General features: G+C 48.0%; 1 protein-coding gene across 2 annotated transcripts; it reads right to left on the bottom strand.

Moving 5' to 3' along the window:
- Positions 1–8: 8 nt before the first annotated feature.
- On the bottom strand, positions 9–27,677 carry mtmr3 (myotubularin related protein 3). 2 transcript variants are annotated; one of them, XM_030358020.1, is made up of 21 exons: positions 27,365–27,677; positions 25,902–25,974; positions 24,139–24,203; positions 22,443–22,532; positions 21,878–21,994; positions 16,408–16,490; positions 15,895–16,061; positions 15,016–15,112; positions 14,599–14,712; positions 14,115–14,305; positions 12,903–13,034; positions 12,231–12,342; positions 11,012–11,207; positions 10,305–10,490; positions 9,703–9,873; positions 9,191–9,336; positions 6,927–8,427; positions 6,462–6,572; positions 5,681–5,769; positions 5,001–5,027; positions 9–4,117 (listed from the first exon to the last, which is right to left on the bottom strand). In XM_030358020.1, the coding sequence occupies exons 3-21, from the start codon at positions 24,139–24,141 to the stop codon at positions 3,916–3,918; spliced, it is 3,735 nt and encodes a 1,244-aa protein (XP_030213880.1). In that variant the 5' UTR covers positions 24,142–24,203; positions 25,902–25,974; positions 27,365–27,677; the 3' UTR covers positions 9–3,915. The 2 variants fall into 2 exon arrangements, with proteins under 2 accessions (XP_030213880.1, XP_030213881.1); XM_030358021.1 differs by lacking the exon at positions 5,001–5,027 and having other exon boundaries at positions 2,071–4,117; positions 27,365–27,676.
- Positions 27,678–27,935: the final 258 nt, after the last annotated feature.

Here is a 27,935-nt window from a genome sequence, read left to right as displayed (position 1 = left end):
AAAACAACCCGGGTAATGTCTATTTTATTGTTGTTCTTCAAACTACAACAATGTTATGCTCCAAGTAATTCAACAAAAATCAAAAGATTCAGACATAACAAGTAGATTGTTGCAGGAAAACGCTATGTACAGCTTCAAAACTCTAGACAGGGCAGGGGAAAGACTGAAAGTGCTTATCGTCAACAAAAAAGGGGAAAACAGAGAAAGTATAGGAAATCATCATCCCTTTGGGAGAAACTAATAAAACTGCTTGCCAGATTGGTCGGAAAATCGGGCCCAATCTGGCAACACTGCTTGGCACTGGTCTCTAATAAGAGACGGTCAACTCAAATATTCACGCAAACTCGCTTCAAAGTCACTTTATTCTCGGGTTAACTGCTTGTTCACAAAGCACCCAATGAAATGTCTGTGTCCAAGACCAACAACCAGATCCGCAGATACCTTTTTCCAATTTAGAACCCCCTTATTGCAACAAATAGGGGTACGGAATGGCCTTGTGGTGACACTGTTTTTGCCTCTACTCAGAAGAGTTCTTTCTCGTACATCCACTCTAGACGTTGTCAAGGGGGTGAACTGAATGAAGGTTTTCAGATTTCCCATTCCTGGTGTGTTTCCAAAGTGTGCAGGGGCCCCCCACCATGCATGTGTAATGGTGTGTGTATTCGTGCGATGGTGAGGTGGGGGACTGACATGATTAGGTTTGAAGCTGCCAAAGCCTTTACAACATTTGTGAGCAGTGAGGGGGACGACGTTGACGACACCTGCATGATCTGGTCTCCCTCCCAGCATAACACTTGATTGTTTTGAAGGATGACCAAACAGGGACACCCTCCATCATGATAGCAGGACTCTAAATCGACGTTCGGATTGTATTTGTACAATTCTTTCACATGTGTTTTGATAAACGTCACAAATAGAGATGTGAGATGTCCATTCACAGCCTGCAGAACAGGAGGGAAGAGGGAAAAGGGAAGAGAGAAACCAAGTGAACATTGAGCCTTGTCAGGGTAACCCTGACAAGGCTCCAGTAACCCTGACAGGGTTATAACTGGAGTGATCGTCGTACCCTTAGCAGCAACGCACACACACACACACACACACACACACACACACACACACACACACACACACACACACACACACACACACACACACACACACACACACACACACACACACACACACACACACACACACACACACACACACACACACACACACACACACACACACACACACACACACACACACACACACACACACACACACACACACACACACACACACAGCGCAAGAGATGATTAATGATTCGGCCGAGCTTGTCCGACCCAAAGATACGGAAGAGGACCATCAAGGCTGTTCTCAACACGGCAAATTGTCGCCAAAGAACTACTAAATGTGAATCGATGTTTGGACTTTTTGTCATGTGAAGGAGGCTATATTTGTGTGTACAAAATAGAGGTAGTGTTTGTATGCGGATGTCCTAATGGAGCCCTGCGTAAGACTACGGCCGAGGGGAAGGAAGGTTTGGTTGTCTAAGGTGCAGGCTGCTGGCTTTACTTGCTGCATACCACTTTTGGGGTGTTTATTTTCTCACCAGCATTTCAAAGCATATCATGAGCTACGCCTGTGTGAGTGTGTGTGTGTGTGTGTGTGTGTGTGTGTGTGTGTGTGTGTGTGTGTGTGTGTGTGTGTGTGTGTGTGTGTGTGTGTGTCACTTCCACAGGTAGGTTTGGATTGTTAGAATTTTCGCAGACTGTCCTTGAGCTGAGAAGGGTCTGGTATTGGACTCACTCATGACTGTATATCTCTCATATACTCCCCATAAATATTCAGTCTGCATGTGTTGTGCCTGCACTATGGCCGAATTCAGATGACCATACCAAACTGTGCCTGATGGTCAGTTCTAGATGGAATACAGATGCGATTATTCCATCTGTTGGCCTCGGCCCTCTCCAAACAAAAAGAAAGGTTGAAGGACCTGCAGCACCATGGCCCTTCATGCTAAGCTACTTCTAACTTCCCCCTCTAGCTCTGCTCACGACCCAACACTGATTATGCAGGGGCAAATTCATTTTCCCAACTTACATTTTTAGTCCTTTTTCATTTTGTAACAGCAATTAAAAAATAAAACAATAATTAATGAAAAGAGAAATCGTTGCATTTCCAAGGAAAAACTAATAGCACTTAACGCAGCACACGTGTCAAGTGTGAACTATTTAAAAAGGAGAAAAATTCTACAGTTTGACAATATAGATTTGGTTGTAATGAACAGAGGAAAATTAGACCAGAAAAAAAAAGAAAATCAAGGAAAACAAGAAACTTTTTTGGTGACTAATTTTAGTGAGCCACGATTCAAAAGGATTCTATACATTTGTTTAGCCTTTTTCTTAAATGCTATATACTTCTCTGAATATATTATTTAATTCATTCATTTGCTTTACAAAACCAAAGTGTGTGTGTGTGAGTGTGTGTGTGAGGAGGTGGGCAGTGGGCTGGCAGGCAGGGTGCAGGCTAGCCGGTGGTCCTGCAGGAGTGTGGAAGGTCTTCTCCGTACAGGGAAACCCAAGACGGAAATGACAACGCAGACGACAGGGCAGCGCAACCAAGGTCATGGGGGCCAGCCGTGTCGTTTAACCCCCCTAAGCACCTTCACTTTCATCTTTTCAATGTTTGCCATCACCTACCCCACCCCAAATATCAATTCCAACATAATCTTAAGTAAATAATAATAATAAAAAATATATGTGCGTGTATCTCCGTCAATATCCTCCCATGGTGTCCAGCCTGTGGCAGGCCAGGGCCCCAACATGACCTTGCTTGTGGTGTCGGCTGAAGACTGGCTGTCCTCTGGAACAGGTGTCTTCACAAGGCTGTCCAGCACCCAGGACCTGCTGGGGAGAGACGCCAGCGAGGGCGGGGGGGGGGGGGTGCTGAAGTGGTTGCAGACAGGAGAGGCCAGGGGAGGGGGGCTGTGGTGCAGTCCTCTTGGCGTGGCAGGAGAACAATGGCCACATTGTCAATGGTCAACAACACTGCTCTCTGATGAAGGTCACCAAGAGGACGGGTCCCCCCTCATCATACACCACTCTGGGAGGAGGAGGAGGAGGAGGAGGAGGAGGAAGAAGCCCTTGGGGATGGAGGGGGGACTGGGGGTGGGTTCAGCTCGGAGCACTTGTTCAATGGAGCTCCGTTGGGGACGAATGCCTGACATCCCGTTCCGGTCTTTCCAGAGAGATGCTTGTGTCATGACGGCAGGATTCAACATCTTAATGACCTCATGTGTCGTGAGGTGATAAAGCGCAAAAGAGGGTGAAATACTCTGCAGTCGTTCGACAGAAAGGGGTCACTGGTTTGGACAGAGAACCTGCTACTGGGAGGCGGAGGGGGGCTGATGGGAGAGGGGGGAAAGGGTAAGAACAAAGTAACATTTATTGCAGAGGTTTCCATGATCTTCTGGCGGGCTCAATGTCAAAGTGCAGCCCGTCTGGGGGAGCAGGGACTCCTGGGCCTTAAGGTGCTGTCCGACAGACCGCCGGCCTGCTCAGCAATATGCATGTTCAGTTGTTTGCATTTTCCTATCTCTCTCTCACTCTCAGCCTGCTATGCGCACACACACACATACACACACACGCATGGCAAACACACTCACTCAAGGAGACGGCTGCCCATCAAAGTTCATCAAGCTTCTACTGTACACGTTCCTCTCTTGTAAATACACTTCAATCCGTAGTACACACACACACACACACACACACACACTTCCATGGGATACTCTGTGTAGCTCCTGTGCTCTCCCGCAGCAGAATAGCGTCACCGCTGGCTGGGGAGTAAAGGGATAGAGCCTAGTGTTTCGTCCGGCCCACAGCCCCCCCCGCCACCCCCCCACCCTGTAAGTCCCGGGGGTGTCGGGCTTTAGTCGGAGCTGACTGTGATGCCCTGGTCCTGCTCCACGTCCAGGGGGCCCAGACTCGGGGCCAGGCGGGGGCCCATGCCGGGGCAGGGCGTCAGGTTGCCATAGCAGGACTTGCACACGCGGCTGGGCTCGAACAGCTGCTGGCTTGGCACGGGGATCTTCTGATCGCAGCAGCTGGCGCAGAACACGTTACCGCAGTTCCTGTGAGGGGGGGGGGGGAGACAAGAGCGTTAACCCCCATTGCCCACACTGGTCACTCATTATGGTATTATACGTTACAAGTGAGAGACGAAGAGCTGCTCTTATCTTTGTTTGTATACATGCGGGCGTTAGCCTCAATGCTCTCACACGCAGATGTGCATCAACAACAACAACAACAACAACAGCAACAAAAACAACCCAAAAAAAACATGAACAAAAACATGATGCATGAGAAGATGAGCGACTGGACAATGAGGACAGCTTTGTCTTTGGCTTTGATCAGAACCCCCCACTAGAAGTCGAGACCCCCCCTCACTAGAAGTCGAGACCCCCCCCCCCCCCCCCCCCCCGGTAGAGTACGAGTCCTGGCCAGGAGCGGGGCTTCACCCCTGAGCACGCCACCGACCTCTGATGCAGAACCATGCAGTTAGCGGTTGAGCTGCAGGGGGAGGATGGTGGTGGGAGGGAGAGGCAGCATAAGGCCAGAACTGGGGTTGCTATGGGGACCGGATTAGATGGAAGGGAGGTGGGGGGGGTGGGGGCAAAGAAGGAAGCACGTGACGTCGTGGATGGACAGGCGAGAGGTTAGCAGTGTAGCGACCCCTCGCGCCATCGTCCAAACCCGTTGTCACGGTGCAAAGGTTAAATGGTGGAAAGCCGTGCCGCACTGCAGGCCTCTCACGCTATGAGTCTGAGTGGGCGCTGCGCTGGTTCTACGCCTCAACAGAACCCACAGGGCAGGGAGGATGCAGTGTGCGTGCGTGTGTGTATATATATGTGTGAGTGTGTGTGAGGTGCTAGGAGGGGAAGGTTCTGTCTGGGAGGATGACAAGTACAGGGGTGGGGGTGGGGGGGGGGGGGGGGGGGGAGCACGGGATCTCACCAGACCTCCTGGACAGGCTCTCTTCCACTGTGGAGGAGAGGGTACACAATGGAGAATGTCACATGGGCCAATAAGGTGGCGCACGCACACGCACACACACACACACACACACACACACACACACACACACACACACACACACTAGAGCTCCCTCTCTTAACAGAGACCGGCTGGAACAGAAAGCTTGCAAAGCACTGAGCATGAGAATGGAGTTTAAGGGAGACAGATCACTTTAATTTTTTTTTCCTGATAACGATGTTTCACCCCCGAATAGTGCCGCGTCCCAGGGATGATGGGTGCAAGCAGGACTGCTCCAAGTTAACAGTTAAATCAGAGGAACAGAGAGCAGACATCAGCAAGCGATGAGGGTATGGGCTAGAGATCGTGAGACACAGGCCTTATTATTATTTCACAAGATATGAGCGCTGGGCCACAGACAGCACAGAGTAACCTTTGTTCCTACCCCTTAAAAACAAAACATGTAGAACAAACTCACAGAACTGAATGAGTTGGGGAGGGGGGGGGTGTATTAACAGCTGTGTGTGGCTGTGTGTGTGTGTATATATGTGTGTGTGTGTGTGTGTGTGTGTGTGTGTGTGTGTGTGTGTGTGTGTGTGTGTGTGTGTGTGTGTGTGTGTGTGTGTGTGTGTGTGTGTGTGTGTGTGTGTGTGTGTTTTTACCTGCAGTGATGCTTCCTGCTGGCCAGCCAGAAGCGGCTCTCACAGCGGTAGCACTGGGCGGCGAGGTGGTCTGGGTACCAGCGGGTCACCTGCAACAGGCAGCAAGCACCTCATGTCCTGGAGCCCCCCTAGGGTTGGTCCTACCCCTGACTGGCTCTAGCACCTCATGCCCCCCTAGGGATGTGCCATACCCTGACCCTGGCAATGCTCTGCATCCTTCACAAAGTGATGGCCAATACAGCATGTGGAGCAGCGCATCCAGTCTGAGCAGCACGTTTATTTAATACCCACGTCCGAGGGGAAGGCTTCCCAGACACATATAGTACATATAACGCCAGGGTGTGTGTGGAGGGTGAAGCTACGTCTGAGCAGCGGTCCGAGTGAGGGTTAAGCTTAACGGACATCTATAGTATAACTCTACTGGGAGTGGCGGATTCCATATACAACATCGCTCATTATTACGCAGTTACACAACAACGGTACTAAAAAAGCGTGGGTCACAGCCATGGGGATAACACGCCCCCCTCTTTCCTAAAACTTGTGTTTGAGTGTGCGGATTCCATCTGAAACAGTGGGCTCACTAGTTCTTTAAGGACAATCTAAAGACCAGCTATGGGTTTTCAGATAGCTATAAATGTGCTCCTTCAAATTTCCATCACCACCCTTAGGAACCTGTACATTATCTCACCTCTGCTCTGACAGACCTGCATGTCCCCACCCTAACCGCCCCTAAACTCTCAACATTTCACCCAGGCCCGCTGCGGCAGAGTGACCGCCGTACCTCCGCGTCCGTCTTGTCCACCTGCTCCCAGCTGGCCTCCGACAGCAGCTCCGTACTGCAGCGGGACAGGCAGTTGGGATCCATGTTGTACTCTGAGTCCATAATGGAGGTCTGCAGAGCAGGGGGCACGCACACACACACACACACAACGTCATAACACGATCACACCGCTCGCCCTGTTTTAACAGATCCATTTCCTGATGGATCCCTCCATGGTGCACTGATTACTTGATGCAGTACAATTGCTATTGAAGTGAACAACGAAGATAAGAAAAAGGAAGATAAGAGAATAAAAAGGTCAAACAGCCTGTCGGATCGGTGTAATCTAGATGGATGGTGAAATCTAGACGGCTGCAGAAATAGCAATATGTTCAGAGGACACGCCTTCATATCAGGGTCCAACACACGTGAGATCATTGTCTAAACGTATGCAGTGACGGTCCCAGTGACGGTGAGGGGCCTCACCCCTTCGTCTCCCTGGTCTCCGTTGAGCCGCGGGCAGCCCCCGTGCTGCTGGTTCTCCAGCCGCGTGCGCAGCTCCTGCATCTGCCTCTTCAGGCTCTCCACCTCCTTCTGGTGGCACGCCTCCATCTGCCGCAGCCGCTGCTGGATGGCGTCGGGGTGCAGCGTCAGCCCGTCGTCGTCCAGGTGCAGGCGGGACTGCTGCTCGGGGCTGCCGGCCGGGCGGCCCGCGGGCATGTGGGTGCAGCGGTGCGGGCAGAAGCCGCGGGGCTGCGGGCCCAGGGAGCCGCCGCTGGCCAGGGAGGCCTGCCGGCTCAGCGGGCCCCGCTCGGCGGCCGCCTTGGCCCAGGCGGGGGCCCCGTTGCAGGGCTCCTCGCCGTTGCACAGCCCCTCGCCGTTGGTGGACTGGAAGGCACTGAGGGAGGGCCGCTTGTGGGCCCCGCTGGGAGTCCTGGCGACCGCCGGCTGCTGCCTGGCCTCCAGGCCGTTCATCCTGGCGGGCTGGGGCAGGGGTTTGCTGGTCTGGGGGCCGGGCGGCGACGGCGCCGCTGGCTCCAGCGTACCGCAAGTCTCGTCCGTCAGAGTCTCGGTGGAGCTCTCCATGAGAGACGCAGTCTTATTGGCCGGCACCAGGGGCTTGGGGGGCTCGCCACAGTGACAGCTGAGCCCCGGCTCTACCAAGGTGCCAACAAGGCAGCCGTTGGTGTGAGTTCTGTGGGATGCAGCGTCCTCTGGCTCAAGAGGCCATGCTGACTGCCCCTGTGGCTGTGGCTCAGTACAACCGTCCATCACCTGCTTGACCAGCTCTTCTAAGATCCTACCAACGTCAGCCTCCAGGCTCTGCTGCATCCGCTCCGTTTCCTCTGACGTACTGGCAGGGAGGGGAGGGACGCCTGGGAAACCCCCCTCCGCTGCCGACGCCAGCACCACATCCTCTTCAGGGTGGCCGTTGCACAGCGGCTCACTCTGATTCTCCGTTCCGCCATCAACCTCCGCACGCTTCTCGTCGCTCTCTACACTTCCTATACCTTTCCCCATGTCTGTGTCTCCGTTGGAGACGACCTGAGCCACGCCCCTCTCTCTGTGGACGGCCGCCGCCACCGCCGCCGCCGCCTCCTCCTTGGTGGCCTCTCGCAGGATGTTCTCCATCTGGCCCTCCGCCACGCCCGGCGCCACCGACAGCTCCGCCTCCTGCCGCTCCGGGGGCCCCGCCACCGGGACGCCGGGCGACTGCGGCCGCTGCGGCCTGGGTCCCCGTTCCTCCGGCTGGGGCTCGGGTTCGGCCGTGTCCGCGTACATCGGACCGTCGGTCTGGTCCTCCAGGTCCTCCGGGCCCCCCGCTCCGCCGTCGGGCCCCGCGGTGACGCAGCTGAGCTCCAGGGAGCGCCGGTGGTCCTGCCACTTCTCGTTGAGGCTGGGGTCGCTGGAGCGCCGGTTGGGGGCAGCCATGCTGCCGAGCTCGCAGGCGCTGGGCAGGTTGTCGAAGGAGCGGGTCTTGGGGCGTCTGCGTCGAGGAGAGAAGGGAGAGTCTTTTTGGCCAAACGGGAGAGACTGCTAATACATTTACATTTAGCGCATTTAGCTTTTATCCAAAGCGAATTACAGTAAGTACATCTGTCAGAAGAAGGAGAAACAATATATCGATGTCAGTACAGTATTGATGTTCATAGAACCGAGTGCCAAGCACTAGCAATTGCTAGGTCAACCTTTTGTAAGTATTACTTTTAAGGACGTTCAAAATACAATAAGTGCGTCCATTACGTGCCAGGACGTTCATCATACAATAAGTTCATAAGAGTGGTATGGAGGACTTGGGGGGGTAAGGGGGAGGCAACAAATGATTCTTGAGCCTTTTGCCGAAGCCAATACGTCATGCATGTAGCATGTGACAGATTGCCAAGAATATTGTTAAATCATAACAGACCTAGCGGAAATTGAACCCTCATGGCAAAATGCGTTGCGACACGTCACACTAACTATTAATCTGAGAAAAGTGAATGTTGTTAACAGCATTCGACGTACCCTAGGACCCTAGGTTTACTCTTAGGTTTAGAAGCGAAGCGACAACCTGTTCTGCCCTAGCGACTGTCAGCGGCTGCTTTGGGATCCGATGCCGATAGAGAAGCATCGGACGACCAGAAGACTAGGCCCCCTTCTCTCTAGGTGGTGGTGATGTGGGGCGAATCCACCCTCAACCTGGAGTGGTCTGCTGGTGGATCTCATGGTGCAACGGGCCGGGTAGACGGGTGAACAGGGGGCAGGCTGACCTTCCGAGAGTTGCTTCCTCCGGGCTGGAGCCGGGCGCAGGGTAATGCGCGCACGAGTCGTCGCTGGGCGTTGTGGGGGAGGAGCTGGGCAGGTAGACGGCCGTCCAGAGCATCAGGTTACGCACGTGGCACACCGGGTGCAGCACCTGAAGAGGAAAACAGAACCACACTCTGAGGATCTACGTCTCAAATCAAAAGTTCTTCTAGAGCTCTCATTTTTTTCCCCATCATCAAATCATAAAAACGAATCATTAATTGAAGAATGTAGATAAAAGAACCACGCCTTGGAATGCAACCACCAAGAAAACAATGTCACCGCAAAAAGACTGCCCAGAGGGTAATTAATCCAGATTTAGTGTCTCTAGAACCCACTGGCAAAGCAATGCAGAGAATTACGCAACGCTGCCACAATCTGCATTCCCAGAGCCGTGGGTCCCTCCCTACATCTGATCACCACTCCCAGGTCCCTGGGGAGAAGGGTCCTCCCGAGGGGCCCGAGGGAGGGGACGTACCGTCTCGGACTGCGAGGAGTAGAGCATGTTGCACAGTGCGCGGTTGCCGCTGCGCAGCAGGGACCAGACGGAGCAGGTCCTCTCCTGCACGTGGCGGTCCTCCCGCTCCTTGCCGCTGTTGCACAGGAACGTGCCGAACAGACACGAGTAGGCGTGCTGCACCAGCTTCACCTGCACACACACACACACACACACACATGCAGAAACACACACACAAACACACACACATACCCACACACATATACCCACACACATGCACGCAGAAACACACAAATACACACAGACCCACACGTGCACACGCAGAAACACACACACACACACAAACACGCACACACACGTAATTATACACCGATGAGCTGGTATGTAGGAACTTGTAAATACCCTAGTATGATCATAAATCGCCTCAGATTTGATTATAGGACAGACCCACCCACAACAAGCAACACCCCCAAACAGAAATTGCATATTGGAAGACAGATGTCGCACAGGACTTGGGAGTCTCTCGTGTCGTTTGTGGTGATCTAAATTGGAGAATCCCAGCGGAAACAGATCCTCAGCCCGCGGCGGATCTCCCTGCAGTACCACTGGGGATGAACACTGACCAGGAAGGCCTCGTTGAACTCGAAGGAGCAGGGGAACTGCCTCTGCAGCTGGTGCACGCAGTCCAGCCACTGCAGGAAGACCGGGCAGCGCTCGTTCACGTCCTCAGAGTTCTCCCCGTGGCCGCAGCGGTCGGCGAACTTGTGGCCGAAGTCCAGCCAGTCCGTCTCCACCAGGACCTGGAAGCCCTGGGAGACGGAGACACACACACACACACACACACACACACACACACACACACACACACACACACACACACACACACACACACACACACACACACACACACACACACACACACACACAAAATGAGTGCAATTAGATAGGTTTGCAAACGCAGACAACTGCATGGGTAATGTCGTCTTACAGGAAAGCACAGAACTATTGGTTCCAACTTAACAGCTTAGTATGCAAACACAGAAACAAAACATAGGAGGGTTAACCCTAACCCTAACCCTTACATGAGTTGTGTTATTTTTTTAGCATGTATCATTTAGTCAAGTATTTGCTAACATTGTGGGAACTTTTGCAAGCACTCCAAAACTTTATAAAAAAATACAAATAAAACAGCTCAACTGAATTAATGCGTAATCAAAACATGGCAGGAAATACACGCCAACCCAAATTCCCGCCAACTTAATCATAGAAACCGTGCATGAAACAACAGGTCCACACGCGTGGCCTTTCAGGGCTCCCTCGGCCGCCGTACCTCGATGGTGCGGTAGTACGGGTCCAGGAGCATCTTGGAGAGCGCCACGATCTGGGGTGTGCGATCCCAGCCGTCGGAGCAGTGCACCATGACGGGCCGGTGGTCGCGGTGCACGGCGTTGACCGCCAGCAGCGCCGCCTTCAGCAGCAGGGACAGGTGCTGAAGCCACTTGGTGCTCTCCAGGGCCGACAGCCAGCTGCAGGGGGGGGGGGGGGGGGCAGAGGTCAGCCACAGACAGAAGCACAGACACCTCAGAGTGGAAACGTGGCGTTTACCGTTATGAACGCTCTACGGGTGGCGGTTACATTTTTTTTTTTTATGATTTTACCGCTTCCATTAAATAAATGTGCTGTCAATGAGCTATTGAGATTAGGAATTTAAAAAAGGGTGAATATTGAGCGTCAAACTGAATAGATCATCGCAGATTTTATTGTGCGTGTCGCTGTCCGTCTGAGACAACCCAAATATATCAAATGGGTCTTAAACTAATCAATCCGATTTTATGGTAGGCTTTAATAAAGAGCTAAACAGGCATAAAAGTTTGAGCGTTGTCATCGACTCAAGACAAGCCCATCCTCGGTTAAGAACACACCTTCAAGGGTGAGGCCCGGTTGTAATTCAAATGTAATTCCCAGCCGCGCTGGATTGCTTCGTCTAGTCGAAGTATAGTATGGTGGAAAAACTCTGTAAGGGTATTCTCAGCCATAGCTTTGTTTTCCTTTCAATTCAACTCTTTTACCCCCTATATTTGGAGAAAAGCAAACAGAGCAGGCCATGTATGACACATCTTTGTGCTGGTGAAGCTGTATAAACACCACATCGTCTTCAACCAAGCTTTACCACAGCCACTCATTATCCCACTAGTGAACGCTACACCCTGGGGATCTCTAGATTCAGCACAGTCCCCTGCAGGGACGAGACTCTGCTTAGTGGGGACGTACAGAGAGAGAGGGAGGAACTGAGACAGAAATGGAGCGGGAGAAGAGAGAGTGAGAGAGTTAGAGCAATAGTCTAAAAAAGAGGAGAGATCAAAATCATCTGCATGGAACGGTGCCAAAGCTTCTGAAACCGGCCTCAGATGATCCAGATCGACGGGTCAAAATTTAGTTATCGAGGAAACAAACAAACCACATTCAGCACTGGTTGAGAAAAAATACCTGGCGTTCTAGTTCAAGAATATTGTTTTCAGTTAGGAAGACAGAGAGAGAGACCGACTCACTTGGCTGGATCAGGCATCTGGGTGCAGAGAAAACGTAGGGACTGGAAACTCTTGCGAATGGAGTGGATGTTGGCCATGCCCATGAATACCACCTCACAGTTGGGGTAGTACTCTGAAACAGCCGGGGAACAGACAACAACAACAGCAGGAAAACAGACGTCAACAACAGCAGGGAAACAGGCGTCCCCAACCAGACTAAACAATGCTACCAACGTTTTAACGCTGCTGTAGGTCAGATTTGAGAGTTGGAAAGCGAGCAGCCCGGTAGAGGGCAACATTTAAAACATAAACAACCTAAATGAACAGCCCTCGCTCAGCCATCCTCTAATTACAGCTCTCATAATTATGAGCTTCATAATTAAACAATAATAATTACGTTTTTTCACTATATTTAAAAGGGTTACATTTATCTCAGGAAACAGCACCACGTCTGCTCTTGCAACTGCTCCTTCTGAATGGCATAACGCATTTTCACCCAACTAACTTTCTGCCTGGAACCGTGTGTGGCTACTCTTCAGAGGAGGATGAACAGGAATCGTTACCTCGATGCTTTCCATCCTACAGCCGCCATTGCTCCCGATAACTAAAGTCCTCTCGGAGCAGGATTCTCCCATAAAACATCCAGACAACCGTGGTGGGAGCCACTGGGGGGTGCCGGAGCGGGCATCCTACCTGGGCACTCGCAGCCTCCCCCCTTGGCGCGGTTGGCCACGGCGGCGGCGTAGGACCGGGCGTCCAGGATCAGCAGCTTGTGGGGCTGGATGGCCAGCGTCTCCACCTCAGAGTTGTTGGTCAGGGACGACTCTGATGCAACAAAACAACACACGCTCACTGAAACCGCGATTCCTTTACATGTTTCCCGTCTTTGTTACTCAATGTTTCCATTTAGATCCTTTCCAACCGTGTTACTATTACTCAGATCCATACAGATTTCATCATCACGTGAATATATACACCCCCAGGGGAGAGGTGCCAAAAAGTTTTCTCTGATCACAATAAAAGAACCAGTGAGCAAGAAAGGGGGTACTTTATCCAAATCTATTATGAATAACCAAGACGTGACCGAGTTATTTTAAGGCAAACCCCTGGTGGGGGATTCATTAGCAGGAGATTGATTCATGAATCTCCTGTGGAAGTTTGATACAGGATTCCCCAGAGGACGGCAGTGTTTTGATGGATGTCTGATGTTTGTGTGCACAGCAGATCTTTCAGACATGCCCTGGCAGGCCATATTGCTCAATGCTGTCTGATGCAAAAAGCACTGATAGTGAGGCTGCAGAGCTGTGTGTGTGTGTGTGTGTGTGTGTAAAGATAGAACTGTAGGGATGGTGGATATATTTAAGGAATGTCAATGTGTGTGGGTACATGTGTACAGCAAGAGATAGCGATATGGGAAGAGAGAGATGTAGAGACAGAGACAAGGGGTGAGAGAGAGAGATGTAGAGAAAGAGACAAGAGGGGAGAGAGAGAGAGAGAGAGAGAGAGAGAGAGAGAGAGAGAGAGAGAGAGAGAGAGAGAGAGAGAGAGAGAGAGAGAGAGAGAGAGAGAGAGAGAGAGAGAGAGAGAGAGAGAGAGAGAGAGAGAGAGAGAGATGTAGAGACGGAGACAAGATGAGAGAGACAGAGATGTAGAGACAGAGACAATGGGAGAGAGAGATGTAGAGACAGTGACAAGGTGAGAGAGAAGCAGAGACAGAGACAACCGCAAGTCCCTGAGCAAGACACTTAACCCTAACTGCTCCCGACGAGCTGGCTGTCGCCTTGCATGGTTGACTCCACCGCCAGTGTGTCAATGTGTGTATTAACCCTTTTAGTCGCTTTGGATAAAAGCGTCTGCTTTAATTTAGTAAATATAAATGAATCATTGAATGAGCTCGGGGTTTACCGAAGTCCGTATCGGGCAGTGCGGTGCCGTTGCTGTAGCCGCCGTTGGCCTGATGCTTGCGGCTGATGCCGTCCACAGCGCATGCCTTGGCGATGGACTGCACCAGGTGCTCGTCGTCTGCATTCCTCCAGCCCCACCAGCTCACCTCAGGCTGGCCGCAGCGAGCGATCACCGCCCCCGTGGTCACGTGCCTGGAGATCCGAGCAGAGGGATCAAGATATAAAGGTTTATTCACATGGAGCATTTCGCTCCATGTAGTAAAAGGGCTGGATGGATGGATGGATATCCCATGCTTGAGGTGCCTCTACGAAGGGCTCAGCACAACCACAGCACGGGGAGCAAACACTTCAAAGAGAAAACGTCAACAGACGCTGCGGTAGATATCTTCGGTTTAGTTTGGTGTTTGGTGCCATGTGTGTCACACACAAAGAACAGACCAAAGACGTGCGGAACAGAGAGAGTAGGAGAACAGCGAGCAACAGACCTGTACACCACAGCTGGAAACCTCTTCCACGACCGGAATGCGGCCACATTCTCCAGCTCCTTGTCGGTGATCCAGGCAGGGACCAGCAGCTGCTGGGGGTAGCTGGAGCACAGCCTGGGAGGGGTGAGCGAGGCCAGGGAGACACAGAGACGATGAGACGATGCGCTGTGATTGACTCAGCAGAAGGTATTGGAATGGGCTCTTATCAACGCTTTGCTATTGAAACAAATGAACGATGTGCTGTAATATAAAACTAAATACAATTAGCCTGTGTGTTGTTGTGTCAGGCACATAGCTGTTTGTTATTCCAACATTGCTTGAGTTATAATTGTGATCTTAACTGATCCTGGGGGGATTTGTCCGGGGGCCCCGGGAGCAAAAGTATTCAATGCCCATTCATGGGCCAGATCCCCATACCTGAATCTACTGTTGATGTCTGATATCCTCCAGGCGTTCTGGGTGTCGAAGCCCATCCGCTCCACCTCGTTCTTGAACCAGGACGTCACGTGTTCGCCTGCGTTGAAGAGGGGATGGACGACATAAATAAAAGAGTAACAGCTGAGAGGGAGTTGGGAAAGGGTGAATCTTGTTTCTTTGTTCTAGCAAAATCTCAGCCCTACCCCTGAGATTTTGGGGTAGGGCTGGGGTAGGGCTGGTGCGATTTGATGAGATATGAATCAATCTGATAGATAATAGTCAGCTGCAGGGGGGGGGGGGGGGGCAGAGGATGTAGTCGCATCTGTGTTAATCAGACCGGATACCGATTCGTATTGGTGAATCGTTACACCCCTAATATTTATGTTTTACATGGATGGCATACTACCTCAAGTTCTATGTTTATTCTGGTTTTATACATTATGTTGATCTTGCATAATGTTTGATCCAAAATTAAGTTTCTGCAGTTTCTAACAGATTGTGAGCATGAATAATATTCTTATCTAACCATACCGTGCTTTTCCATGTGCGTAAGGTTGCATTCCTAAGGCATTCAAACTATTCAGTAAAATTCCAGAGACAGATATTGTATCAAAATAAAATTAAATCAAAACCCCGTCAACAACTACTAATGACGTACTGGGTCGTGAAGGGTTGTCGTCCCATTTCGTAGGGGTAGGGTTGAGCGGTAGGGTTAAGGGGTAGGGGTAGGGTTAAGGTGGAGATTTTTGTAGAACAAAGAAACGAGATTGGGCCCTAGTCTTGGAGAATGGAGGTGGAGGGGAGGGGCTGGTTTGCAGGGATCCCACCTAAAGGTTGTCAGGGATCACACCAAAGGTTGTCAGGGATCGGCAGCCCTACCTGGCCTGCAGAGCTCGCCGTGCTGCTCCTTCTCCCCGGCGTAGACGTCCATGCACCAGGCGTGGAAGGCGAAAGAGAAGAGGTGCTCCAGGCTGGATGGGGGCCGTCCCGCCGCACTCAGCCGCTTCAGCCACTCCTGGCACTGCTCTAGGGTGGAGAACTGGCACCTGCGGACGGAGGTGATGGAAAAGAGTTGTTCGGACCTCCAAGTTCTGCGCTTAGTAGTATACAATACTTTCCCCAAGCTCTCGATTATACTTAATACTGTACTGAAGAACTCCAAAAAGATAATTTCATAGGTTTTCTTGTAAGAAATCTTTAACATAGGCAATCAGAAGGTTTCAATCGCGCAACGGATGTGTCCATTGACAGTTTGATGTGTGTGTGTGTGTGTGTGTGTGTGTGTGTGTGTGTGTGTGTGTGTGTGTGTGTGTGTGTGTGTGTGTGTGTGTGTGTGTGTGTGTGTGTGTGTGTGTGTGTGTGTGTGTTTATGCGTTTGTGCGTGGGGCCTACCTGACCACCTTACAGTCCTTACAGGTGACGTGCAGCTGGAAGATGTCCCGGCACTCCACGTTCTCAATCAGCTGCAGAGGCACCTGTTGGGGAGCCGGCAGGTTGTCACTCAACACTGAGGCATGCTCCCATGCTAATGCTTATGCTAATGTTAGCATCACTCTCACACACAAAAATATAACGTGTGCTCCACAACACCAGCAGGCTAGGAATGCCACTACCACATGCAACCACTTTAATGATTTACGGTTCAAAGCCGGTTAGTGTCAATCAAAAACAGGTTGTCATTTGTTACGCAATAGTGTAATAAAAAAAATCTATTAGCATGCTGTGTCTGCACTACACCAGTCAAAGTTTTTTTTGTTGCATGAACCCTCGATGGTGTCGTTCCACCAACAGCACATAACCCCCCCCCCCCCTGAACTCAGTCAATGTTTATCTGCCGGTTATCGTTTGGCACATTGGAGGAGTATGAGAACACAGACTTTACTGTTAAACTGGCTTGGCCTCTATGGATGCCTCTGCTGGGCTTGGTTGTCCGACAGAAACCGTTTAATGATCTGTTTCACACACGGTTCAAAGCCATGCGTGACGGAAAGATAGCCCAGAGCGCGTGGCGGAGCAGGAAGGAAGAGTAACAACCAACCATATATCCACAAACACATAAATATGTGAAGCCTGAATAGAAGTGCTGTCCAATCACATCCCTCCAAACAACATATACTATTATTGTACTTTTACTGGTTGGTGGAGCAAGCGTCTTTGTGGAATCCATTAGACTCCCAGAATGCTGTTCATTTCCTTTAATAAAGCCATATGAGGTTGTTGAATCCAGTGGATTCCCTTACATGGTAATGGCGGCATCGAGCTCTCTCCAGGATAGACAGATACCTCTCCTCACCCACCCCTTGGAAGTTATAAAACCGGCCCACACCTCCATTCAGATTTAGGCCCAATCCCATTTCTACCCCTTACTGGGATTTGGCCTAACAGACATGTACGTCCAGTCGTCCACACGTGTGCACACACGCAAAAGCACATGACAGCCACGTGCACCACCCCACACCGTGCAGCACCGCAGGGTACTTACAGACACCTCACAACAACAACTCATCTATTCGAAAAAACAACAACAGAAGAACAAAACGGTTATCCGACACAAGTTTGTTGAAATGAAAATGCTGCTGGCCATCCTGATGGCTGTGCTTCCGTCTGTACATTCTGTCTGCGACTGGTATCCCGCTGCTCTAATCCAGGCCCCCGGCCTGCAAGGCGCCCTTCCCATTACACTGGGCTGCTGGGTGAACGGCAACTCTGTCGTTCCCGTGAAAGGCATCTCCAGGTCTCTCACCTTCCCTCCTCTCCTCTCCCCGTCTCCCTCTTCCTCATCACCACCTATCTCACTGCTGGTCGGTCTAGAGGCCAGAGGGCTGAGAGGCCTACTGCATGAGCGTTATGACTGCATGAGCGTTATGACTGCATGAGTGTTATGACTGCATGAGCGTTATGACTGCATGAGTGTTATGACTGCATGAGTGTTATGACTGCATGAGTGTTATGACTGCATGAGTGTTATGACTGCATGAGGGTGGTCAGTGCAGGAGGGTAGGGGTGTGCGTTATCGCAAAAATATCATATCACGCTTTCTTTCAGGCAGGATCCCAATCCAATCTCAATACTTCTTAGGGTATTACAAGTTACTTAACAGTACAACCAAACTAATTCCCTTATTTTTTCAAATATGGCCCTATACTATACATAATTGACCAGCTGGATGACATAGGGCCCTTAAACACTTAGAACTGTTGTCCTGGTTGGTCAGAAATGAGGGAAGATATTAGGAGGGAGCGGTCTTAAAGCTCAATTGTCTCATACATAGTGAATACAACAGAGGATGGAATTACGCAACACTTAACGTTATTCTTCACTGCTGTTTTGATGTGGATTTGGGATGTGGCTGCTCCCTAATAGCCAACCAAGTCATTGGTCCAGTTGTTCCCAACCTTTGGGTCGGGGTCCCCTGATGTGTATATGGGGTCGCAGGACATCCATTTTATCAAAACAGTTTTATTTATTATTTTATTTTAAACTACACATAGATGTCCTGTATAAACTGACTGCCTTAGTATTTATAGCCACAGGCAAGCTAGTACTACTACTTATTCTGTAGAATTGTGATGTGATAACGTTCAAAGGGACACTGATATAAAGGCAGATGTTTATTGGGTAAAAACTATTTGAGTTGAAGCAGATGAAATGTGCCGGGCAAGAAAGGATGGGAACCACTGCATTAGTCGAACAGGAGAAATTAAACTAAGTTATATTAAATGAACAAATTCAATCAAATACGCCAAGAGTCATGACTAGCAACGACACTTGGGCTTTGTGGTCTAAACATGGGTTTTTATTTGACCGCAAAGATTTACACAGCTATGAACAAAACTGCCACTCTGACAGAGATCCATACATCCACCTGCGCCAGGCACACAGCAAGCTTTCACTCTACCGCTCAGGGAATCTTAGCATCTAGTTATTTTGACAAGCATCAGTTCTATTACAAATACTTACAAATAACCCCCCCCCAAAAAAAAAAAAATGCTGGTGTTACAAATACGTTTTGTGTTGTTATATAATGGTGTAATAATATACACTCAATGTTTAATGGCTAATTTCTGGTGGTTCCGACACATTCAATTTCATTACCACATTGTTTTGTCATGCAGTAATAAAGAAGACACTTAAAAAAAAGTCCCTATTACGTTTTTGGAAGTAAGAAACAAAAAACTGTTACAGTTCCTAATTATTAAAGGTATGATGTGTAAAGTCGAGGTGGCAACTAGTGGTGAGGTTGCAGATTGCAACTAACTGACCCCCCCCCCCAACCTACCCCCCCCCCTAACCCCCTCTTCCCAACGTCTATGGGGGCCTTTACCGGCCTGTATTCTTTATTGCGCTACTAGGTACTCCCAAAATTATGTAATCCTCTACGACAGCATTGTGAAGCCAGGTGTCAAGTGATGAGCTTCCTTGATCGATTTATGAATTGTATTGAAAAAGGGACATTAACTTGAATCGCACCAAGGTCTATTTTTTTTTACAGCTTTTAGCTTGCCAATAAATCAGTTTAACCAATCGCACTTGGTTCCATGTAATTGTGAACGTTAGTTGGAAGGTGGGTAATATTTCAGATATAATTGGGTGCTTCCTAGGAAAGTAGGTAACCAATCATTAGAAATACCTCCTCTAGTACCCTTCCATTCAAGGTACAAGTGTAGTCATCCAAGGTTTATGTTGAACAGCCCAAGTTGTATTCTGTATCTAGAAATGAAGATAGTACTTTCCAATAAATTAATCTCTCTTAAGTAGTTATTGTTCATGGCTCCAGCCTTTTATAAAGGGTTCATTACATTTCCCTAAGTTTACATCTGGGACCATGGTACATCTTTTTAAATACTGGGTACATTGTTGCAGTTGTTTACTCATGTAATTTCCTCATTTACTCCATGAAATTGAAACACACTTGCACCATACATGTTCTGCAACGTAACCAAGTATTACATTACAATTGACTCACTAATAAGTTGACACTGTCCTGTAAAAGGAAGCCTTGTTTGACTTCATGGTATTACCAGGCTCTCACCATTTCCCTTGGAATAGAATAGTCCATTGTCCATGCAATTAAAGTCAACTTGTACCATGAATGTTCCACAACAAACCTAAGTAAAAAAACTTTAGGTAAAGTAGGATGAACTGTCCTGAAAAAGGAAGCCTTGTTTGTTTCCATGGTATTGCCATGATCTAACCCTATACCTCTAACTGGTTATTCATTTTCCCAGCAATAAATACAAACTTTTAGCATACATGTTCTGCAATGTTGTTAAGTAAGACATTCCCTTTTCCATGCAATATTAAACTTGCATGAATGGGCTCAAGCAAGTTCCCCTTAAAGCACAAAGTACAGATGGACCTCTACTCAGCACTAGAGCTAGAGTTAGGGTTCTCCTCCTTCATCATTCTCAATTCCTTTATAACTTAATTTGTGGAGGAAGGATGGGAGGATTGTTGATGGACTTCAACCGCCGGCGATGGCAGGCCTAATTCATTAATAGAATCAAAATGTAAGAATCCATCTCTTCATGCCTCAAGTTATGTGTGTGTCTTACTTACAAACATTGCAGAACAAAATAGTAACAGTTTGTATTTACTGAATCCAAAAGGTATCAGGTACGAGAGACATGCCTGGAGCCGAGTGATACCAGGGACAGTTTAGACTTACTGGGTCAATTGTAGAAACATCTGCAAGAACGTACCCAGTATTTAAAGAGATGTACCATGACAACCGAGGCAAACCGTTCCTATCAAGATTGTTACCAGGTAAGTATCAATGTCCTTTTTCAACTTAAATTGAATGAACCCTTTATAAATGGGCGGAACCATGAACAAAAACTATTTGAGAAAAAGTAGTGCATTAGAAAGTACCATCTAAATTTGTAGATTGTACATAATTCAACTTGGGCCGTTACCAACATTAGCCTTGGGTAACTGCAATTGTTACTTTCACTGATGGGTAATAGAGGAGGTAGAATTGGTTACCAACTTCACTCAGTGAACGAAAAGTACAGAATTATATCAGATTTTTACAACCAAACCAACTTTAAACGTCAAAATTAGAACTAGATTTACTAGTGATATACAAAATAATAGATTATTGTAACCTATTTTTTCAAGTAAATACATAGTAATTAGGGGACTGTAAAATGATGTGCGGCCCTTTGCCACACATCTATGCAGTTAATATAGAAACAATAGTAATGTTTGGTAGTCTATGAACAGGAATTTTTCATTTTACTATTTTTTTTTTCATGTGTTTAATCCTGAGAATGGTAGAAGAAGGAAGAAGAAAAGGAAGACTGAAGGAGTGCAGCTCAAGCCCTGGCCTGGTCGCTCACAGCAGCAGCCAAGTAACAAAACACTGAGGGTTAGATCACCTGCTGCCTTGCTTGTTTTTGGAAAACATATTAAACTAGTCGTTGATGGAAAGTTAGGAACAGTATTAAATATCTATTTGGCGTTTTTTTTTTTAAACACTAACACAATAGTTACATGTAGAACGTTTGAAGAAGGAGGACTCCTCGCTTCTCTGCCTCACTTTCTCCAACAAAAACAGTAGAACTGCGAGAGAGAGCGAGAGAGAGAGAGTGCGAGAGAGATCTGCACCGCGTGGCACCCCCCCACCAGAACACGGGTGGGTCAAATGGGTGGGAAACACGGGACGGATTGCTTTAAGCCACTTACTAGAGCGGTATAAATATAGTTAGCGGCATGGTGTGGAATTTCGCTTTGATCAACGCTGTGGACACTGCCTCCACTGTATCCATCGTCTCATACACGGCACATGGTAGGGGGCTGCTGTTAAGGTAATCCTCTTAAACGCTAACTATTGGTATATTTAGCGGAGGACCTGACTCACATTGACCACAGACTCCTTGAACTTGATATGGAGCCGGTAGTTGGACATGGCGATGATGGCGTCCTCCGCTCTCCCCACATACTCCGTGAACTCACCATGCAGCTGGGAGAAGGGAACCTGGCATGGAAGCAGGAAGAGAACCGTACCCATAAGCTCAGAACCATAGCCTCCGCTTTTACATAGAAGTGGTGAAATATATGCTATTCAACAACAAAACATCATTCAAACATTAACCTTAACTGTAGTTGTCTAGGCATGAGGGCTTTTTATTTTAGAGGCATTCCTGAGCTTGCGACTGCATAGTTTCTCAAATTGAAAGCATCCAATGCAAAAGATTTGAGTCCAATGCTAAATATTGTTCATCTCTTTTTAAATGCAAATAACTCAGTTGATCACACACAATTTTAAGGGGTCATCCTTTTTGTGGCTCAAAATAATTCTGTTGTGAACCAAAAAAAAAAAAAGACCTCCGACCCCGTCAACAGACTATTTCACTTGCTATCCGTGTGCAAGACACACCCCAAATGCTTAATTTAGAAACAGCTGTACAGATGTTCCGGCTCACCTGCATGTTCTCTTCCTCCAGGACAGGGGACTTCTTGGGGAAGAACTGGTTGGCCTGGACGCACTCCAGGCTCTGCTGCCCCTCCTCCTCCTGTAGGTCCACAAGCAGGGTGAAGCAGAACCAATACAATGCGCCATTCAAACATTCCCCTCAATGCTCCGATTAGCCCCAGGAACGAATGACTAGAAGGACGTGTTGTTTGCTTGTCGCATATATCGCTTGCAATAAACCCTCAACTTAACACACTTTGGCGCTTCAACAGGGCCAACTGTTTTCTGCGGTTTCAATTGACCAATAACAAATTCAGGGGTAGCTATCCTCTGACAAGACACCCGAAACCCTTACTTAGGGTTCAGAAGTGACGAGTGTTTAACAAGCAATCAGTTTTTTATCAGTTTTCAAAACATCTCGAAAGACCTTCCACGAATGTTGTGTGATTACAGAGACACATCCAAAGGCTTGCGCCTCAACCCCTAATTTTAGAGGGCCAGCTATCTAGTGGGAGCGCCACCATGGAAAACAAAATCCTGGGGAGAAGCCTAGAATATTGAATAAATACTATCATTACAACCTGTCTGTCTTTGGTCGATTCTCACACTGGACGGAGGGTGTCAAAGTGCTACCAATGTAGTGGAAAAGTGTTCATGTAACCGAATACAAAACTAACGTAGAATACGGGGCTCTTAACCAACTTTTTTCAACATTCCTCCAGGAACCATCCGGAAATACAATCTAAGCCATCCCAAAAAGGAAAGCTGTTGTAAAGCCAAGGTTTCAAGAAAGCCTTGTTTTGCTTCACCTTGTGAGGAACTTGTTTACATACAAGTACTGTGGCTGAGATTGTTTTGCCGCGTTACGCTTCGGTGATGGCCTTTAGAGTCAGCGTTATTTGGGAGATTTGCTCTTGCTCATCAACACATGGCAGTTTGTTTCACGTAAAGCAGAAGGAATCACAGAGGAGCCGGCTTTGCTTTCTGTTGTCTGCCGCTCTCTACTGTGCACTGCAGAGCTCATGTCACAAGGCTAGTCTTCCATTTGTATTTCACCAACGTTAAAACAATCAAAACTTTTCAGAAATTCTAATGTAATCCTTTTCAAAACTGTTTTTCCGCCTCAAGGCCGACCAGACATCCTTAAGCTCGAGCCCTTGGTTCTTCTTATATTTTGGGCCAGCCCAGCGCAGTTTATAAGTTAGATGGTTATCTGATCAAATGTTAATCATTCTCATTCTAATGGTGTGACGTATATTAAATCGCCATCCTACCCATAGTGCATCACACACATTAATGCGCCAGCCCCACTGGCACAAGAACCAAAAACTCAATAGATATAAACATAGAATAAACAATAGAAATCACACCCTAAACAAAAAATACAGATCCCCTTTTACTTAAGCAGAGACCAGGTTAGATGTGCGGTGCAAATTGAAGTACACTGGTATCCACAACACTAGGACACACCCACTTGCAAAGTGCAGTAACACCCACACACACTTCACTGGTTGAAAATTGGACATGGCTGTGAAGGCTGTAATTGCCTGCTGGATACTAGAGCGGACTGATTAGCTACCAAAAAGAAGATAAATAAAAGGCAGGGTTTCCAATTCTGTATACAAAACAAAGCAGACAGCCTACCTAGAGAAGCAGAGTGCTTCCCTAAGAGGCCCTGTAATGACATGCATTGAGAGGAGCTTTACCATGGTCCCCAGGAAGGAGTGGGGTCTTCAGACACAGAAGCTCTTCCCTGGGACTGAAACCCAGGCTGAGGGAGAGAAGAAGGAGACAAAAGAGAAAAATAAAATAAAATATACTTCACATCTACCTAACAAATTCAAGTGTAACATCAAATCTATCCCCGTGTTGTTTTATTTGAACCTCTGTTTAAATATGGTTTGCCTTTTTATTTATGCATAGACGACCTGTCAATCAATGTCTACTTGATATTCAATGAGAGTACTACTTGGCAAACATTGTATTCTGGGGAAAATTAAAAACTATTGGCAGAGATGTTTGCCTACCCAACCTTTTTTTCCATTCCCCGCCACAAAGCCAGAGAGCGCTGTACAGAATCAGAGACCATTCAGTATAGAGCCGTCATGGGCAGCGTCCACATAATCTGACACGTTGTTACATAACCAGCAGTGTTCTCAGCGCTGCCTTTTTGAAAAAAAAAACAGCGATCCCCACAAGCTTTGCTGCCTTTTTGCAATCAAGAACTACTCTCCAATAGCAAATTATTTTGTTTTGAAAACGAAGAGAGGCATTAAAATCCAACGAGTCAGCGATTGTGGAATTTCCGGTCTGTATGACCCATATTTCCCTCTCAGATATTTTTGGGAAGCCACATCGGCGGCAAGATTATCTCTGATAGTTATGTCTGTGCTTAAGTTTGTTATAAAGTATAATCGATACTCTGTTGACACTGGTAGATCTTTGGGGTCATGACATAACCCTTATTTGCTCAAGTGTTGAACCACTTTTGTTGTTCCCATTTCCTGTTTGTGTGACCTTTTACATCCAAATAATGGTCTATTTGAGGTTCTTCATTATTAATCCATACGTCTGATTTACTCAGACCCTTATCGACTGCTAGCCTGGGTATACCCATGCTGCCTTGCACGCAATTTCTTTCACGCTGCTTGGCAGCCTGGATTCCATGGATCAGATTTTCACCTGAGATAGGGAAACAATCACAGAACGCGGGGGGACGGCAAGACAAATGACGACGTCTATGCGTCACACCGAAGTTTGTAGTTTACGGATCCAAAATGGCAGCAGACACGTTACTTTCGATGCAGCCTTAGATGGTGTTCTAAGTTGTTTAGAACGCATGTTTATTTTGAAAAAATAGCAACTTCCGGCGTTAAGCTCTTTCATTACCAAGAAGGATGTCTCTGCCCTGCTACCAACAGGCTTTGATTGGCTATGAGCTACGCACAGACTCATATGATAGACATTCGTAGCGCCCAATAAACGGCTCTGGGCAATCGTTAACCACGCCTCAAATACGAGAAAATGAATGTGTGGTTCCCAGACCTCAACTCAATGTAGATTGAGATGAGGTCTGGCGTTAGCCAGGCTAATCGACTGCTTGGACTAAATCCGGAGACTGGCAGATACCAGGCCTGGGAAATGCAAGGGAAGTAAAGGCTGGTGGAGACTTCCACAAACCAACATGAGGGCCAAATGCTAAGGCTAATGTGGCACCGGTTGCTAACTGGCCCTGCTATAATAAGGTAACTGGTGAAACAATCCCACATTAAAATGTCCCAACAGTCAAAGACATGGGCGCCTTGCCAGCACATTTCCAGAGCAGAGAACATCAAGTGTGCTTCTTATGCACCATATGAAATTCTGAACTGACCCAATCAATTGTTCATTTAAAAAACATAGCAGTAAAATTTACACAGAGCTGACTGCAAGTTTCAATAGAGTATTTATTTCATCACTTGGAACTTACCACAAGTAGTAAGCAACAGACGAGGTTGTCTCGCAATCCTGTCCTCAAGGGTTTAGTGGTTGGGCATGGAAATCTGTTAAGAGAGGCAGCAAACATGCATGTGATTTAAGACTAAATGTTTTCTTTATAACTCTCTTGGTATTCGGTAAAGTGACAGTGTTCCCCATCCACTGCAGCCTCTAACCCTACAATAGCCCTTATTATTCAGAGGCAAATATAGATGTTCTGGTGGTAAGGGCAGCCTTTAAATGAGCCGAGAATAGGACACACACCTTCCACACGTTTGGGGGGGAATGACATGGAGTCAGTTGGGTCCATTTGGAGTTTATGGAATCCTGACAGCAAGTAAAGTTTAATCAGTCACATAGGATTGCTTATTAGTTTTCCATCTTCAGATAAGGATAGAAAACTGGGCATGTGCAAACTTTTTCCAATTAGAGGAAACAGCAACACTTGACAAAACTGAAATCTGATCTCTGTAAATCCGATCTCGGTAGGTCAGAATGACATAACCCATACGCATTTAAGTGCATGTTTATATAAAATATCAGGGTTTGCTCAACAGGAGCAGCTTGAATATCGAAATGTGCCTATTCAAGCCAGACCCGTCGGTCTACTTAGTAAGCAAATTAATGACCATACTTGGCTATCGAACCAAAGTATCAGGAACTACACTCAAGGCTGTCTCAAGCCGATAAAGCATATCTTCAGCACTCACTCGCAGACTATGTTTACCGCAGCGGGATCATGAGAGCCGTTGCTGCGACCCAGAGCGGGTCCAGACCGGGTCCATGTTAAGAGGTGCACAGAGCAGGCTAAGCCCATTAGAGCCTTAACGTGACTCCTATCCCGCGACAGGCCACTGTGTATTACAACATGAAGCATTATTCAGCAGATTATTGTATACAGAAACCTTAACTTAAATACAAAACAATTAGTGATCAAGGGAAGTGGTGGTAAATAAAAAGGCCAAGGGAGGGACAACGTAGACGGATCGAATATTTCTAAACATCGGATTATAAATGTATGCAATAGCGTGCATTGTTATCAATAAATATAATTGTTAAACATGTTTACGTTGTCACGTTTATTCAAAACACTGTACTGGGAGTGGGACGTGCTAATGTTGAACAAGCTAACAGTTCGGGGGAACAGCTAGGATAGCTCCCCGCTAACGTGACAGAAAGATAATGCCATGACACACATTTGTTATCTCTATTTATTATCTGTGAGGGAACGAAAGAGCGCTGCAGTGACGGCGGTGTTGCTTTTAGTCGCTGTGGAAAACTTCACGTTGACCCGGTTAAGTTTGCAAGAATAACCCGGGCTAACTCCCATGTCTAGCATCCACCACTCACTGGACTAACCAGACTATGTTTAGTGTCTCAATGGGATAGTGTAGTTCTGTTTTTATGCACACATAACAGTTGTGTCTGTTAGCTAGCGGCGCTACCGCGGCTCACCGGAGAGGTTTTGTTGTTGTTGTGAGATGGAGGGCGGACCCCGACGCGGAGGCCTCTGCTGAGCAGAACAGCCACCGGCAGACTCACAGCGGACGGGCGAGACGGGAGCCTTAAAGCCAACGGTTCAGTCGAAGATCAGTGCAGCCAATCAACAATGAAAAACACCGGATCAAATAAACATTAGTCATATCCAAGCCGAAGCCAGTTTCACTGCGCCCAAGTCAGGAGCCGCCGATAAGAGTTCTTCGTCGTCGCCATCGCCGCGAATAGTCCCAGCCCGACGCTATCCGTGCGAAAGTGACGTCATTACGTCGGCGGTCGGCTCTTGACAGAGGGGAGGGGCGGAGGGGAGGAGCTCATCAGCAGACCACGCAGCCAAAATCATGTAAACATTGGGATGGAAGATGGTAAAGGTGCTACGATTTCCATTTCTCTCTGTCTGACAATTAATCTGAAAACGTGACAACACGTGCTTATAGATATAGACCCCATGAATATAAGGAGAAACAAATAAATGTAATAATATTGCTGCTTGATAATGGTTGTATCCAAAAACCTATGAATCAATTTA

The sequence above is a fragment of the Gadus morhua genome, chromosome 6 (genome assembly GCF_902167405.1).
Source record: "Gadus morhua chromosome 6, gadMor3.0, whole genome shotgun sequence".
NCBI lineage: Eukaryota > Metazoa > Chordata > Actinopteri > Gadiformes > Gadidae > Gadus > Gadus morhua.
This window is presented reverse-complemented; position numbering and strand designations above follow the sequence as displayed.

What these genes read in the sequence shown, in the direction of transcription:
- mtmr3 (XM_030358020.1), bottom strand. An exon ending in TCAAGGAGTCTGTGGTCAAT is followed by an intron (nt 16,491 to 21,877) that starts GTGAGTCAGGTC and finishes GCTCCCCAACAG; the next exon opens with GTGCCTCTGCAGCTGATTGA. An exon ending in CAGATGCCTGATCCAGCCAA is followed by an intron (nt 11,208 to 12,230) that starts GTGAGTCGGTCT and finishes CCCCCCCTGCAG; the next exon opens with CTGGCTGTCGGCCCTGGAGA.